Source organism: Loxodonta africana, chromosome 9 (genome assembly GCF_030014295.1).
Source record: "Loxodonta africana isolate mLoxAfr1 chromosome 9, mLoxAfr1.hap2, whole genome shotgun sequence".
In the NCBI taxonomy this organism is placed as follows: Eukaryota; Metazoa; Chordata; class Mammalia; order Proboscidea; family Elephantidae; genus Loxodonta; species Loxodonta africana.
Window position 1 is genome coordinate 99,628,237 of NC_087350.1, and position 18,583 is coordinate 99,646,819.

The following is an 18,583-nucleotide window of genomic DNA, read 5'->3' on the forward strand; positions in this document are numbered from 1 at the left end:
TTTACTTAAAATGGAGCCCTGGTGGCACAGTGGTTAAGAGCTCTGGTTGCTAACCAAAAGTCAGCAGTTCGAATCCACCAGCCACTCCTTTGAAACTCTATGGGGCAGTTCTACTCTGTCCTATAAGGTCACTATGAGTCAGAATCCACTCTATGGCAACAGGTTTTTGTTTGTTCACTTAACATATATTTATTAATGCAGAATTAAAAAACACCTAGGCAACAAAATTCTATAATTGATCCCCAGAACTCACAAACAAACCTAATTTATCCATTGAAGTTGACCTAGCAGGCAGAATGTACAGAAACAAAGTCAACCCAAAAGAATTTAACCTAGGGACAGTTTAAAAAATAGAAATAAGACAACAGCAATAAAAATAAAATATGAACACTTCACAATTTATTATCTGTGAGTCTAGTTCCTTTTCTCAAATACTGTTTTCTGTTGTATGTAGACTGATAAATCCCTTCCGACGAAGATAAAATAATGTGTCATGATAATTAACTCTCCTCAAAGCTTTAAGTTTTCCTCATGACAATCAGTACGCTGAGGGTAGACAAAAAAAAGCAATGCTGACTTTTGTTCCAAAAACGTTTCACCCATTTAAAAAAGCGTTTCACCAATCTAAAAAAGCTTCCCCAAAACAAAATTTTAAATAGGAATGTTTTAAAAATACTATAAATTCTAGCAATAAAATATGTTCATGTTTACAAATATATTGGCTGGGAAACAGATAATGTGATCAAGCTAGAAAACCATTTCTTATTAAAAAAAGAACTTTTTTCAAAGATCCCAATTTCAGAACAATTATAGTAAAAATGAAAGGAAAAAATAAATTTAAACTAGTGCTACTTTGATAATAAGTGACAAGTTTACGTTGATGGATACATAAATGATACTATTTCTGTAAGATACGGCTCTAATCGATTCCGACTCATCTAATGAATAAGCATGGTTTATTAATAAGTGTACCAGAAGCCCTTATCTAAGTGAGGGTTTTCCTTTAGTTTCAGCAATTATAAAATCATAAAATCTTTCATTTCTCAAAATATTTTTAAATGCCTTATTTGAACTTGTGTGCAGAACTAGCAAATAAGACACGTTAAAAAAAATGTTTGTTTCATTAAGATTAAATTTGTATTACGTGCCAAACATGTATTAGGCACTGTAAAATGATGCAAACAGAACTATCAAATGAATTACCATTATTAGCCACCAGACTTGGTGTCAGATTAACTGGACCTAAAATAAAAAGAACTGGGCTAATATTTCCAGTAGCATTTCTGACTAAAAATTCTCGTGCTACAACTTGGTCAACATTTATTTTTTGACTCCCAACAACGCACACGTTGTTGGTTGCTATGGAGTCAGGCCCTGACTCATGGTAATCCCATGAACATAGATTAAAGTGCTGCCCCGTCCTGTACGATCCCCATGATCATTTCTGCCAACAGAACCACTGTGAGCCACAGCATTTTCATCGGCCGATTTTAGGAAGTAGACCATAAGATATTTCTTCCTGGTCCATCTTAGTCTGGAAGCTCCAATGAAACCTGTTCCGCATCATAGCAAGACACGAGCCTCCACTGACAGACAGATATTGGCCATGCATGAGGTACATTAGCCGGGAATTGAATCAGAGTTTCCCACGTGCAAGGCAAGAATGCTACCAAAACTGTTTGCACAGACCTAATGAAAGTAATTTATAATGTACTCTCTTATTACATGAATGAAACTATACGAGTTGCTTTTATTTAGAAACTCATTAAGCTGCACCTAAGTGACTGCAACTGAATAAAATTATCAACCAAATAGGAAGTGGCAAAACAGATTTCTATAAAAACTCTATTTTTTAGTTGATCAATCAACAGACATGTAATATATAATTCTTGGTCTGAACTTTAAAATTTTTTTTAATTGTTTTTAAAAGAATCCTATTATTTCAAAAAGATTCTTGATTTTTTAGGACAAAATAAAGTATGCTTTCTTTCAGTTTTCACTTATTGATGCTGAGTAGGTAAACCTTTTAGTGACTTGATGTAGAAGTGGTAAGACGAACTGAGTAACTTGAATTGGAATATCATATTTTCAAAGTATTAAATACATTGGAGCATTAGGTCAAAAACAGTAATTTAAAATTTTAGACTAAACTTCATCATGAAAAAGGCTAATATAAAAACAAGTTTCTTCCCTTTGTGTATTTCGTAACCTGAAAACAATAATGAGCTTACTGCCACTTTTTTTGCTGAGATTTAAACCCCTTAAGATTTACATTTATTTGTTTAACATCTGTTTACATTTTTATTTGTGTGAAAAATTATAACAAATTGGTATTGAAAGTTATTAAAAAATGAATATTTATTTTCACCCTGTACATTTCAACAGGACTTAATTTTTAAGGATTCAGGTTAAGTCACTGGCAATATTAAATTATAAAGCATAAGATAAATTTAGGAACAGATTATAACTAAGCAAAACTATCATATATATACCTTTGACGTCTTTCCATTTATATTTGAATATATTTGTATTATTTCTTTTCCTTGTGTTTCGTTGTCTCCTGCTTGATCAGTTTGTTTCTGGTCTCTTCCTTCTTCTGTAGGACGTATTTTCTGAGATGTTTCTACAATAATTGTCCCCAAATTTTGAGAGGTATGTGTTTCAGAATCACTACTTCAGGAAAAAAGGGAAGGAGATAAAAGCCAAGAATATAAGTAGTTAAATATACCTCTTTTAAGTTCAAGACCAAATATATTATAGCACATATCGTAGATAAAGTGGTAAGTTTAATTTGGGCATTTATTGGTTCTCAATATTAATAAGAAAATTTAGTCTAAATATATTTTGCAAAATTATAAAGCCCCATCAAAAGACCAAATAGGTTATTTAGTATCAAATGGTCACTGGCATCATTGCTATGGCACTCTCACCCAGTGTAAACTCAGGAAGTACACACTTGAACATTTCCCCGGTTGAGGTGCTCGTTACTTCCTGAGCTAGGCCAGAAAGTTCTAACATTTCTAAGAGAAAGTATTCTTTTAGCCTATGACAAAATCTGAATCCCACTGAGGCTCTGAGCCACTAATTCCAGTTCCATCCCTTTTGGCGATTCATTATTCAATAAAATACTTGTTAAACAGCAACTAGCTACCAGGCATTGTTCTGGGCAGTAGGGAAAGAGCGGTACGTGAATCAAGGGGATAAAAACTCTGCCATCATGTAGAATTTCATTCTCGTGGGGAGGGGAGGCAGATACTAAATAAGAATGAGTAAGACATATAGTATGTTAATAGAGAAAAACTTAAGCAAGGAAGGGAGATCAGAAGTATTTAGGCTTAGCGGAATATACAAAAGGAGCCCTGGTGGTATGGTGGTTAAGCGCTTGGCTTCTAACCAAAAGGTTGGCAGATCAAACCCACCAGCAGCTCTGTGGGAGAATGATGTGGCAGTCTGCTTCAGTAAAGATTTACAGCCTTGGAAACCCTATGGGGAAGTTCTACTCTGTCCTACAGAGTCACTATGAATTGGAATCAACTCCACAGCAATGATTCTTTGGGAACACATACGTCAGTCCAATTCCTCTTCCAAACATATAATCTTTCAATAGTCTCCTCAAGAGTTCTCTAAGAAAAGACATCCCTAGATTTTTTTAATGTCCCAATATGTATGCTTTTAGATGTTTCACAAGCCTGGTAATTCCTGCTCCAGCTTATCTTGATTACTTCTTAGAGTGTCATGTTCAGAACTGTATTTCATATTCCAAGTGTACCATGACAAGTACTTAGTAGAACTCCTGGTAGATGCAGACTAAAATTGTGTGAGCTTTCCTGGCATATACATTGTACTGTAGACTCACAGAATTTAACTAACCTTCTAAAATATCTGTATATACACCATTGCAAAGCCACATATTTCTCCCATCCTATAGTTGAACAATTCACATTTCATAGCCAAGTAAAAAACCCTATAGTCTTCTGCAAAACTTTATCTTCCCAGTCTACTGAGATTTTGGGGGATCTTGATTTTGTTTTCTAAATTATTTTCCATTCCTTTCAACATCATGTTATCCACAAATTTGATAACATACTCTGCTGAAATTCAGATGTACTGTATTTAGTGTAATCATGTCCAAAAAAGAAATAGGTTAGTCTGATAGGAATTTCCCTTGAAGAACCCATGCTGGTTTTGAGAAATTACTGCTTCCTTTAATAAATGTTCACAAACTGTTGCTTTACAATGTCCTAGAATCTTATAAAAAACTGATTTAAAATCACTAACTATACCATCAACAGATAGATACAGAAAATGTGGTACAGTAGGTCCCGGGTTACACAGGTCCGACTTACAACCTGTACCTGCCCTTTAATGTTATGTAAATTTGCCCCCACTTGGAAATGCTTGAACCAATCCCTACTCTGCAACAAATTTTACATCACAGTCACCTTCACTTGCTGCATGTGCAGCTTTTCAATCATGGGAAAGGCTGGAAGCCTTTCTTTTCTTCCTATTTACTAAAGTAAGGCTAAATAAGAACCATATGCACCTGTTCTGAGTTACCCACAAATTCGAGTTGGAGATACACTGAGGAACAGATCTTGTTCATAACCTGGGGACTGCCTGTATATAATGAAATATTATTTAGCCATAAAGAGAAATGCAATTCTGATACTTGCTATGGCATGACTGAACCTTGAAAATGGTATTCTCAGTGAAATGTCAAATAGAAAATAACAAATATTTTATGATCTGATTCACATTGAACATTGAGAATAGGAAAATCCATACAGACAAAAAGTGTATTAGTGGTTACCAGGGGCTGAGAGGAGGAGGGAATGGGGTAGCTGTGAACGGGTACTGAGTTTCTATTTAGGGTGACGTAAAACTTTTGGAAATGAACAGCGATAATGGTAGCACAACATGGCGAATGTAATTAATGACACTGAACACTTAAAAATGGTTAAAATAGCCATCTTTTTATTACCTATATTTTACCAAAATAAAATTGAAAAGCAAAACAAAATCATCAGCTATAGAATTACTCTCCTTCCTACTTTTAAATATCAGAACTTCATTTATCTGTCTCCCATGTTATTGTACCACTTAGGCTCTCCTTCAAAAATCAATAACAGTTGATCAAATCCACAAGTTATTTCAATATCCTGGAATTCGATTTGTCTGGATCAGAATACCAGAATCTACTTGCTTAGTTGTTCTATTATTATTGTTTATCTGTCTTTGCATTCTATTCCCCTTTCCTGTTTGTCTAAAACGTTGTAAATATGAATTTTCCTTGGTAGAATATTGATGTTAAATAAAAATTGATGGTTTATCAGTACGAAAGAAATTGTAACATTGTAGAAAAACGTAAATGACCAGAATTGACTCAGGAAGTAGCAGTACACTGAATATGTCAAAAAATAATAAATATAAAAATAGCAACCCTAGTTAAAGTTATCACAATACAAAAAATGAGGAAATTGAGGCACAGACAGGTCAAATAATGTGCCATGGTCACACAGCTAGAAAATGTTAGAGGCAGGATTTGAACAAAGGCAGTCTAGCTGAAAATTCCATGTCTGCATGTACTCTAAATAACAGCAGAGTTGGAACCAGTTGTTTACAAAAGCTGGTTATGTAAGTGAATATATTCCTTCATAACTGAAAATAGAAGAAAGATGGAAAAGGCTTCAGGGCTAAGGTTGCAGACTTTAGAAAGGTTAAAATGGCATAATATTCCTGAAGCAAAAATTAGAGAGGTTAAGGTGCATCAGTGTCTTTTAAAATTACACTAAATTTTGAATGAGAATAAGTGCACTTGTAGGGAGAAAGAGATTTCCTAAGTCAGATGGAATCAAAGGCACAGAATCATAAATGTTTATGATGTGTTTGGGGAAAGTGACCAGGGACTTAAAGAATTTAATGATGAAAGGAAATGGATGGAGAAATTATAATCTACTTAATAAATAAATCCCAATTTCTGTGCTTTGCCCTATAAATTTCACGTTTTCTTTAAATTTGCTAGGATACTGGAATTCTATTTTTCTTCTACAAGGTATAAACAACTTTTTCTGATTATTATGCCTTACTGAATATGCATGTTCTTTTTTTTTTTAATTTTTATTGAGCTTCAAGTGAACGTTTACAAATCAAGTCAGTCTGTCACATATAAGTTTATATACACCTTACTCCATACTCCCACTTGCTCTCCCCCTAATGAGTCAGCCCTTCCAGTCTCTCCTTTCGTGACAATTTTGCCACCTTCCAATCCTCTCTACCCTCCCATCCCTCCTCCAGACAGGAGATGCCGCATGTTCTTTTTTAACATCATTCAAATATGGGGAATAAATATCAATAAAGTATAACTATATAATACCATATTCTAGATATATGACTAAGTTCAACGTTTCCCAGTAACCATGTAACTTATATTTCAGACTATGAAAAGCTAAAAGAAATAGGATGTTCTGCAGTCCCTGGAGCTCCACTCTGGAATTTCTAACTGTTTGAGAATTCTCTGCAGTTCAATGATTCCTGAGAGTGTTCTGTCAGGCAGGAAATGTAACACTAAATCCTCACAGTATAAAATCGAGTTTCACTGCTAAATAACTTGAATGACATTCCTAAATTTTAGGAGATACCATGTGATTCAACTCCCCAAATATGTAAACTTGGGCATATGCACTAATATGATGAAATTAGTTTTACCTTTCATGGATTTATTCAACATACGTACTCGCAAAGTGTAAACTGCACCGCTATGTTACAGAGTCAGAGTGTGGTATCACCAAGTGGCTGAAACTAGAACTTCCTTGAAAAAAAAAGATACCAAGAAATGCTTACTGGGTTTTTAGTTAAAAAGGATTTTTATCTCTGAAGCTTTTAAGGGCAGGGAAAAGGAACCTGGAAAGAGGTACAGGGGATAGGAATGCAGATTTGGCTCTTCTTCCTTTCCTTCATAGATTTGTCTTTTGAGTTTCTTAACCAGCCTGAGGACAGGGGGCCTGATGCCATGATCAAGACAGTGGTTCCCAAGCTTGTCTGCACATTGGAGTCACCTGGGGAGCTCCAAAATGTCCTGAAGCCTGTATCCCACCTCCAGAGATAGTGATTTAATTGGTCTGGAGTGTGGCTTGGGCTTTGTAATTTTTTACAAAATCAAACTCCCCAAAAATCCTATTGTTCTTGAGTCGATTACAACTCATAGTGACCCCACAGGACAGACCAGAACTGCTCCATATGGTGTTCGAGGCTGTGAATCTGTACAGAGGCAGATTGCTACATCTTTCTCCCAAGGAGTGGCTGGTGGGTTTGAACCACGGACCCTTTGCTTAGCAGCTTAGCACCTACCAACTGTGCCGCCAGGGCTCCTCTGTAAAATCACAAAGTGATTCTAATAGCAAACAAGTTTAAGAATCACATTTTAAGACAATTTTCAGTTCTATGTGATTAAGAAAACTATCTAGAGACACCCCAAATGTAAAACAGAACCATTATTGGGGATTAAAAACAAACAAACCTAGAGTAAATAAAATGAAATGCATGCCATTATAATAAAACAAGACAGAATTTTTAAAATTATGGCAAATTGGACAATTTGTCTTATCAATTCTGGCAACACTGAACTTCCCGGTTGTCTAGGTTTAAAAGAGGCATTCTATCTTCCATTTGCTTTTGTGGTTTCACTGATGTGCTTCAAGTGTGTATATGAATGTGTAGCCAGGTGTAAGAGAAAGAAATATAGATTTTTAGTATTCTCCTGTTGCTATTCACTAGGGGTTATATAACTTAAGATCAGGAATCTGTAGAGTTGTAACTTTAAAGAACGAATTTTAACCACCATTCAATTAAAGTTAGTACAATGGCTTTGCATAATACATACGTGAAATAATTAGCGAAGATGGTTCTTAATTTAAAGGATGTTAAACAGCTTGTAGACATCTGGTAACAAGCTGAAATGGGTCATTCAAAATTTATCTAACTAAATTAAGGGGGAAAAATGTTTCTCCTCCCAGGTCGGCATGTCACAAGATAACTAAACCGACTTAGTAGGCTTGCCGGGGAATCCTTAGCTGTCAGTGGTGAATATGCAAAGGGCCAGCAAATTAAATCAACCTGCCAAACTGTCAATTTCAAGCCTCATGACTGCATGAAAATAGCATCACTGGAAGAAATCAAGCATTGCCTTCTTTTGGGTTTCCTGGCACCTATTCAAATACTCGTGCAGTTGTGGCTAATTTTGCATGCAAATTTCAGTCAATAAGCTCAGAACAAGACCTCCCAAGATATTTCAAAGGATCTGACAGTATTTTTTCTGAATACCAAATCGACAGTAGTTGAAATTCAATCTCCATTTGCCAGTGCTTTACATACGCACAGTGTCCCCACCACAGAGCTGAGTTAATGAGAGCCTTACCTGCTTTCACTCACATCCTCCCAGCCGTCCTTACTGAGGTTCTCAAACACGTTGCTCATAACCTTGACGGAGTGATTGAGAACAGTGTGGTGGCGACCCACAGAGCACTTTTTCTTGGCAGCTTTAAATTTAACCTTGGTAGTGGTTGTCTTACAACTGTACTGCCCGGATCTCACTTCAGTTGTGGCCATCTCAGAGTTAGCTTTGTCTGCTGAATGCTGCGATTTTTCCGTTGAATTTATCCCCTCTTCATTTTCATTTCTGAACTCATTAGTTTCTGCCACTTGTCTCCTTAAGGAAGTGACTTCTCTCTCCAGCTCACCGATTTTCACTTGAAGTTCAGTTTTCTCTTTTTCTACTTCTCCACTCCCTTTCCGTAGCTGTTCTAGCTCTTTTTCTCTCGTTTCTGCATCTTCTTGGTGCTGTTTTAAGAGGGATTTCAGGAAATCATTTTCTTTCATTAATTTTTTATTCCCTTCTTTTAATTTTCTTGAGCTTTTCTCAAAAGATTTTAGCCGATTTTCCAATTCAATTACCTAAATAAATGAGTTGAATTTATTATTTTAAAAATCCAAAGCCATGATTTATTGTATTTTTATTTATTATATTTCTAGCTTATGAAAATAAAATTACATTTAGCCAAAGTACAAAAATTGAAAACACTTAATTTCTAAATAATTCCAAGACGGTGCAGATGAATACATTCTAAAACACAATAAAACATCTATTGAATAAAGGGAAGATGGTAAATATTCTAAACAAAGCAACACAGAACTCTAAGTATGCTAATAAACTCACAGAGTTTTGTGGGATCATAAGTGTTTTGGCTATGTACTCTATCCATTGTGAAGATATATTTTCAGAGAAAAACAAGTTACACAAAATGTCTAAAAATGGATACCTAAAGAAACTATATTAATAAAATAAATTTTCTTCAATCTCCAGTAATCATATGAAAAACTGATTTATACCAATGAATCTACTAAGACCGCCTTTTTCTAAATTAGAAAAATGTAATTTTAGTAACCACGCAGTCCTTAGTTTAAACAATAAAGGAACTTTTTTACCAAAAAAAAAAAAAAAAGGTTTAGCAATTTCTAATTACAATAATTTCATGGTTTCCTATAATTAGCACATTTTAATTTAATTCAATAAGTAATGTCCATGTGCAGGTCATAGAAATGGCAACATACAATGCTTGACATTAAGGAATTTCAAAAACTATTTGGAAGGACATACATTTTATAAATAAATCTAGGTAAGGACATGCTCTAAGTACCATAAATCTCAGCACCAAGAAAAGGGGAATTAGTTTTAACTCCAGAAGTACAAAAATTTCATGGAGGACTTGATATTTGATTCAGGCCTTCAACAATTAATAACTACAACTACTGTTTGTAAAGTATATCTTACCATTCACAAAATAGTTTCATAAACATGTTCTCTTTTAATCACCTTAAATACTTGTTGCAGTGAGTAGAGCCAATAATTATCTTGCCAGAAGAGGAAATGGAGGCTCTGAAAACTTAAGTACCACACAGATGTAAACCTTTCCTGGTTTGAGCTAGGATTCAAATTCAGAATTTCGTGCCCCTCCCACTATTCTATAGGCCATTTGAAGAAGAAGATTTATCCATATATATATGGAAAATGAACAAAGAATTGGGTCAAGAAAGAAAATACAAGGAGTGTTCAATTATTGTGAAATGAGGGACTCTTTTTTTTACTGGTTTGCAATGGATTTACAAAAGATATGTAAATAAAGAGCAAAAGTAGCTTCATCTTCACATGTAATTTTGAGCTCCCCCAATATATATAGTTAAGTAAACCTGAAATAAACTAAGCTATCAAGAGCAATGCATTTATCAAAATATTATCAGAAGAATTAAAATGTATATATAAATATACCAAGAAGAATAAAAAATACTTCTAAAGTATCCACCTCTAAAGGACTGAAAAACTATATGGATTAAAACATTTACATTTAAAACAAAATTCTTCACAGAAGGGAACGTTTCTGATGTATTGACAACCAATGATTTAAAACCATAATATTCCAGAAATATACAAGATGAAACTGCATATTCTTAACATTCTCCAGTTTACAGAGAGGATTACTTATGATGATGAAGATACAAGTTGTTTCCAAAATTTAAATTTAAGTTACCTCTGATTTACCTATCCATCTCCCCTACTGTTCTTGTGAGTCCAAGCTCTTCATTCATTTAATTCAACAGTTATTTATTGATTAGATGTCCTGTCCTGGGGACAGGGATATTCCCCAACACACTATGAAGAACTGCACCTAATTTTAATCACGTCTATCTCACAGTATGATATACTCATCTACTATGGGACCTATGGAGCTCTGGTGGCACAGTGGTTAGAAGCTACAGCTGCTAACCAAAAGGTCAGCTGTTTGAATCCACCAGCTGTCCTTGGAAACCCAATGGGGGCACTTCTACTCTGTCCTATAGGGTCACAACAAGTCTGAGTCACTCAACGGCAACAGGTTTGGTTTGGTTTGGACGGACCTATGTTCTCAAATGGTCTGCTCTGAGCCTAGAGTAGAGGTATGGGGAGAAGTTTGTACCAGAGTACTGCAGTCCTCTGAATCCAAGACTCTCTGTGAAAGAGTCTACAATTTCTTCTCCATGAAAATACTTTATTGTAAAGCTAGTTAGTGTGACAAAAACAGTGTTGAATAAAACATGAACTCTGGCTGAATCCACTTTGCCTCTTCCTAATCACTATATCTCCAAATTTTACTCTTCATTTAGCAAAAAATCCTACAAACAATAAGGAATATCACCTTGCTATACTCTCTTTAGTTTGCCTCAGTTGAGTCTTTAATCGCCACTCAAAACAGTATACTTTTCATAAATAGATTTTAAAATGTGTTAGCATGTTAATTTCCAGAATGAAGTGGGCGAGATAGACTGCATGTTTTTAATGTATCTTGTGCAAACAACCAATTATAATATTTGAAAAATGATTTTGACAGTGGTGATATAAAATATTAATAAGGAACAGTGTGGTCTAGGGAAAATAGTCTTTTGAGTCAGGTCTGGATCTCACTCCCAATTCAGGTTGCTATATCTGGAAAAATAATTCATCTATTTTAGCTTCAGTTTCCTCATCTGTGAAAAGGAAATAGTAATACCAACCTTGAGGTTTGTTGTATTAAATGTGATAACACACCACAATTCGTAGCAGATAGTAAGTACTAAACAACTCCATTATTATTAGTGCTCATATTATTAATCTTAATGGATACTTAATAAAATTACTTAGGCTAAAATATAATTACTTGAGCAAAACTAGCCATTAAATCTACTTTATACTTTTGGATTAAAATAAAACATGTTATGAACAAATGTAACATCTTGAATTTGAGATGTGAATTACAAAAGTTAGCACTTTTTCTTCCTTTGACTAAAATCCACTTAAGTTGAGACACAACTCATGGAAGTTTTACATACAATTGACAACGTCTGTGGTTTAAAGTCTGTTAAATGCACATTGTAAATCCAGGTTTAATCAAAAAAATGGTGAAGATGATTTTTATTTAATAAAATTTAAAAAGGAAGACAAATATCAAAACACCGACACTCCTTCTAAAGGCTCTGAAGAAAAAGTTCATAGCACCTATTCAAGTGTTATTCAAGGTACACTTTCACAAATTGTTAAACTGATTTTAAACTTACAAAAATAGAAAGAAAAAATTTCAGTGTGTATCTGAGAATGGAAATCTGGAGAGCTGTTAAAGTCATTTTGTTTGAGTACAGTAAATCAACTCAAACACATACATACTTTTACTCCAGTACTGAACATTTAAAATAATTTACCAAAGAGATGGCTGTATTTAAAATTAAAACAAAACCCTTGGCATTGTGAAGTGTGAAATATTACTACATCATTTAGAAAATATCTTATGTATTTCTACTAGGTGCAATATTGTTTTCATCTTGTTACTATCTTTTAAATCCATTTTGACTGAGTTTCATAAACATTCTTTTAAAATAAGAAAGCTCAATTCTAAGGAGTTAAATTATCTTACAATTGCATTGTTGTTGTTATGTGCCTTCAAGTTGATTTCAACTCCTAGCTACCCTATAGGGCAGAGTACAACTGCCCAAAAGGGTTTCCTAGGCTGTAATCTTTCCAGGAGCAGATCACCAGATCTTTTCTTCCATGGAATGGGTGGTAGATTCAAACTGCTGATCTTTTGTAGTGGCTGAGCACTTAACCATTGAGCCATCAGGGCTCCTTACAATTATATTAGGTTAGTATAAAAATAGTGATGAATTAGTATGCTAATTTGACATATGGTCCAATGAAAGGAATTCCTGTTGGTTATTAAAACAGATTTCTGCATCCAGTAAGGTCGTAGACAATTTTGGCATTTAGAACTAAATAATGGATTTCTTTAGAGTTTCCACCCTAAGGCAGTAAGTAATAGCCTAGTATTATATATCTGCAAAGATAAAAATTAAATAAAACCTGGCAAACAAAAATATTGTTCTTAAACCAAGATAAGCTAGTATAAACACTGCATGACATTCTAGCTGGTGGTGCATAGATTATTTTAAATTACTCACTTTACCTTAAGATAAATGAACGTGAGCATTTCTTAGTCTCTGTGTTATTATGTTAGCCTGATGTGTGTCATTCAGTAATAATGAGATGACAGCCTTTGTTATCTGACCATATGGCAAGCGTTAGCAGTACAGGGAATCACATCATCTCCTGTAAATCACTACATTTCCTACAAATCAATTCACAGGTGCAAGAAACATAAGCAGCTACGTTAATATTTTTGTTTACATATTTGCTTATTTCTAGCTTGATCTAAGTATTATGAATTTGTTGGAAGCAAAACAATCCAAGTGTAACCAAAATGACAATCAGGTAGAAGAATATACCTATTTAAAAAGCGTTTTCTGTAAACAATAATAGAAAGTGGTAAAATACAATGGAGCCCACTTAATTGAACCTAGTAATGTATTTATACACAAAAATGTGAATTAAGTATAAAATTGTTAAGATAAATGTTACGATTTTTAAACAACATTGTACTAGGTATGCTGCATAATGACTACAGGGTTTACATGGGTGTTCTGATTAACACATGGAAAGCTGTAGATTAGGTTTTGATTGATTTTTATCTAAAATGAGATGAGACATGTATATTTTCAAGTTTAAAATTAAAATTATAAGCTTATTACCATTTTACTATGTGGGACTCAAAACCATGTGTCTTTTTTTTTTTTCAGTTCCGCGATGGCAGATCATGCTTGGTGAAGTGTAGCATAGCGACTCTCATCACTGAACCATTTTAAACTTAAACCACTCAGTTATAACTAATAAGTACATACAGTCTAAATTTTGATAATTTCTATTGTTTTCATTCTCTTCATTTCGTCTTTGGAAATATTTTCAATACCTGTCAACAGAAGCACAAGTGCTTCCACATTTATTTCGCACACATTGATTTTTTTTTTTTAACCCATTTTGGCAAGCCAATGATTTTGAGTTATGAATTTAAATTAAGGATTCACACAAGGTTTAAATTCATGAGCCCTCGTTTTAAAATATAATCCTTTATGTTAAAATTCCGATTTAACTTGCTCAGCTCAATATCTTAAAGATTAGACTACCTTCTGTAATGTCTGTTCTGACATTTCTTTCCCATTCTTCTCTGGAGTACTCTTCTTGACCCCATCATCTTCACCATATCTAAGAAGTTGTTCTGGTAGAGAATAAATAATAGATTATGGCACCTCACATTCTGCTGAACCACTATCCTGTCATTTTAAAGATAAGGCTCCCATGGTTTCTCATCTATGAATAATGTAGTCTATTTTCTTGTCAAGTATTTGGTCAGTATCTGAATGGTGACCTCTTTCAAGATTTTCTCAGTCACACAATTATGTATCTTCGTAGTGTCACCCTTTTTTTTTTCCTACAGTGTTAGATTTTCAAAGGTACAATAGATCTGCAGGTTAACGATGCTACACTTTCATTCCTATTTTCATTCTTTTGTAGACTATTCCCCCTTTGCCTTAAAAGCAGAATTCATTGCCTTTTTATCTACACAGTCACTACTAGTTTTGTTCTCTGGATCATGTTCCCTGCCAGGAGGATCAGAGTGATTGCTGAACAAAGCAAACAGTAACAGAATTAGGGTAGACTGAAACTTTAACAGGTCCCTGGCCCCCGCTTTTGAAAGATCATGTACTGGGCAGGGTAAATCACCGAAATCACTTTTCCAGAAAAAAAACTGGGACTTCATAACAAATAGGCTCCCAGGTAAATAGGTGAGCTTGTTTCTACATATCATTCCTACACTGGCAATGCATTTGACAACTATTAAAACCTTTTTGATCGAACAGAAAACAGGCAACACATCAACTTTAAAAGAAAAAAAATAACTATATTGAAATAAACCACAAATCTATAAATATTTTTTTCTTACCAGATATGTTGCTGTGATAAATTTAATTAACACTCTCTTACTTAATTATTTTTTGGATATAATATTTCTCAAAGAATAAAAACAGGGTAAAACAGAATGCACAAAGCTAAAAGGATAAATAGCTGTGTTAGCCTGACATGATTTTGCTTTAAGAACAGTTGGTTGTTGTAGGTCAGTATAAAACTTTGGTTTATCAACAAAGAAAAAGAAAACAATATTATTCTCTGTAGAGTAGAAATCCTCTTGGTATAAGCAGTGACTAACAAGTTTGTTAGAGTGAATTAGGCATTTCTTTTGTCTTTGGAACATGACATACCCAATTAAAACTTCTGAACTCGTGCAATAAATAGAACGCTATCCAAATGATAATAAAAGCTAGAATAGGTAAAATCCCCCACCTGGGGAATATGTACCTTTACCTTGATGATAATCTATCATTTCCCAAGTTTCTCTTTCTAGTCCCCTAACACCATGGTGCTGAATTCATTTACAACACTTTTTCAGCAACATAGAGATAATATGCAAATACAATTCATCTGGTCTAGTCATTTGAATATCTGCTATAGTTCTGAGTGAAATATTTACTCTTTATTTCCAAAATAAGACGACCATAGTGCTATATTCAAAGAGCTCAGAGTGCTCACAATAGCTAAAATAACTGCAATATAATAAATGCTAAAGATAGATTTAGAAATGAATTTGATAGCTGCTGCTTTGCTCCTGGGTATATGCAAGGCCCATGGTGGCCTGGCTGACAGTGTTCACTTGTGGCTGCCTATGGGGAAGTTTGTTTCTCACCTTTGCAGGTTTTATAAAAAATAATGGAGCACCTAGGCCCAAGCATGGAGGGAGAACAGGGACCCCATTTCTGTCCCACAATCTTCTTCCCCTTCAGTGATCTCAGGATTTGGGAAATGAACCAGGAGGAACTAGTAAGAAATGTAATTTTTCCTACAGTGGATGTGTGGGCATGTGCTTCACCTTACTGGAGATTCATTTTTAAGATTTTAAGTTTTAAAACTTTACTTTTATTTTACTACTATAAAAATTCATTCCAATTTATGTTCTTCATCAGCAGTTTCTTCCCTATTCAATTTTTTCTTTTTCTTTTTAACCTCCTAGCTTTTATTCACAGCTGTTTAAATTTGTCTTACTCTATCTTCTATGTTTTTCCTTTTCTCTTAATTCCCTTGGTTTAAATTTAAAAAATAATCTAAATTTTTGTGACTTTTTACATTGTTTCCTCCTTTTAGAGTGTTAGCCATCTTAATAATTTTTAAAGATTTTCTAATCATTAATTTTTCCTAAAGTTACTATAATGCTTCCTACACAAAATTTCTTAAAATTCTGTTTGTGATTGTATCACTTTGGGAGATACAGAAAGGGAAATTGATATCAATTTGTATACGGACAAATTCCTAAAGAATATTGTTAATTTTATTTTACCGTGAGGAACAGTAAAATAAAGGTCAAACTGAGTAGATTTTAGTTCAGAAGGTATTTTGTATAAATGAAATAAGTATAAATATGTACTGATCAGCAAGACCTGGCCATCCAAAAATTTTGTTTTTCACATTAATTAAGCACTGTTTCCTTAAACAACTTAGAAGTCGATCAGGCAACAATAATTAAAACCCATCTCCTCTGGGAAACAACTATGTTAGGAATCTGTGTAATAGTTAAAGTTGAAAAAGAAGGCCATTTTTGTTGGCAGCCACAACCATTTTGAAAATTTGAACGTGGAAGAAGGAAAGCATCTTTTTATGAAAAGAACAATGTGAGGAAGATGAAAGCATTTTTTTCTAGGAAGAGAGACGGGAGGGTAGGTGGATGAGTTGGGTTTTTTCCATTCTCTTCATTGTTGACTACATCCAGTTAATAGGCTTCTTTATCTTAAAATACTTTAATCAAGGGTCCTCAATTCAGTTTTATTCTTTCGCATAACTTGAATGATTATATGTATAATTTTTCTAAGAACAACATAGATGAACCTAGAAGGCATTAAGCTGAGTGAAATAAGTCAAAAGGACAAATATTGTGTGATCCCACTTACATGAGATATCTGGGATAGGCCCAAGTATATAGAGATCAAAGTTTACTAGTGGTTACCAGCGGCAAGTGGGAAGCAGAAGGAAAAAAGACACAATTCTTAGGGGACACTGAGCTCATGTTAGGGGTGAAAGAAAAACTTGGGAATGGTTAATGGCGATGGTTGAACAACATGGTGAACATAATTAATGTCACTGAACTGTACATGTAAAGACTGTTGAAATGGCAACTTTTTGTTACCTATACATTTACCCCAATAAAATAAATAAATAGATAAACCAAGGGCAAAGTCTTGAAGGACTCTAATAGTTAAGTGGTAAATGGAAAGACGTTCTAGTGGAAGAGAGGAGAAGATTCAGACAAGACACACAGGAAGTAAGATGGGGGAAAACCAGTGTTTAAGAAGCTAATGAAGGAGCAAGCTTGAAATATGAAGAAAATCAATGGTATAAAATACCCAGAAAAAACCAGTGCCATCGAGTTGATTCCGACTCATAGCAACCCTACAGGACAGGGTAGAACTGCCCCGTAGAGTTTCCGAGGAGCGCCTGGCGGATGTGAACTGCCGACCCTTGGGTTAGCAGCTGTAGCACTTAACCACTACGCCGCCAGGGTTTAAAATAGAAGTATAAAATGGAAGAATTAAAATATTGGTCTTCACAAGTCACCAATAGCCTAACAAGAGCAAGTGGAACAACAACAGTAACAGGAACAAAATCCAGATGAGGGGTACATGGAAACTAATAATTAAGTATGAATTATCAATACCTAATTTAAAAAATGCAGTGATAATAATTAGGCTGCAGTTCATTATGTTTGGTAAAGTAGAAGGTCAGCGAAAATGAGGGAAACCCACAATGATATGGATTGGTAAAGCAGCCTCAACAATGAGCTCAAACATATCAAAGATCATGAAGATGGTACAGGATTAGGCACTATTTCCTTCTGTGATATATAAGGTTGTCATAAGTCAGAACCTACTGAATGGCAACTAACAACAACAACTAAAGGTTAAATAAAAAGAAAATTATGTCATATCAACCTCATTTTTTTTCTAATGAGGTAGTGAAATACTGACTGAAGCTGTATACTACATATAGTTTTCTTGATTTTAACAAAGGAATAATCTTCTTGCAATTGGAACAGAAACATGTTCTCCATTCCTGAATACTTTCTTTCATCCTACTAGTCAGAGAGATTCCAGATTCAAAGATCTCTAAGTTTCCTTCTAACTCTAAAGTTTTAGATTTTAGAACAACAGATGAGAACTAAATGATTTTAAGAAAAACTATCGTCAAATGAAAGTCTAAATAAATAATTGATATTGAGTACATTAACTGTATAATCTATAAAACTGTGAACACCTATAAACTAGGAAAACTTTATTCCTAAATAATAAAAATGAGTATGTTTTCTCCTTTTCAAACATCACTTTAGAATTAATAAATTTTAAATCTGACTTCTAGGTATTCTCTCTATTCATTTGATTTTCTCATGATAGGTAAAGTGTTAAGGAGTTAGCCAGTGAGTAAAGCATTGGAAAGGGAGAGAAACAAGAGTGAGATTCTTAGAAGAAACTGAAACTAAGAAATCTAGAGCTTGATAATAAAAAATACGCCTGTATTAGGTATTTATTTTCACAA

At 34.2% G+C, this 18,583-nt stretch overlaps 1 protein-coding gene across 8 annotated transcripts in view; it reads right to left on the bottom strand.

The window, feature by feature from the left end:
- The window catches only part of CNTLN (centlein), a 250,723-nt gene that overhangs the window by 80,952 nt on the left and 151,188 nt on the right, over nt 1-18,583 (bottom strand). For 6 of the 8 annotated variants that reach the window (XM_064290462.1, XM_064290461.1, XM_064290460.1 and 3 more), the window contains 3 exons: nt 14,074-14,165; nt 8,414-8,949; nt 2,493-2,673 (listed from right to left, as the gene is read on the bottom strand). In XM_064290462.1, the coding sequence (XP_064146532.1) occupies nt 2,493-2,673; nt 8,414-8,949; nt 14,074-14,165 (809 nt within the window). The remainder of the gene's footprint in view (nt 1-2,492; nt 2,674-8,413; nt 8,950-14,073; nt 14,166-18,583) is intronic. The other 2 variants (XM_064290457.1, XM_064290459.1) reach the window with 1 other exon arrangement.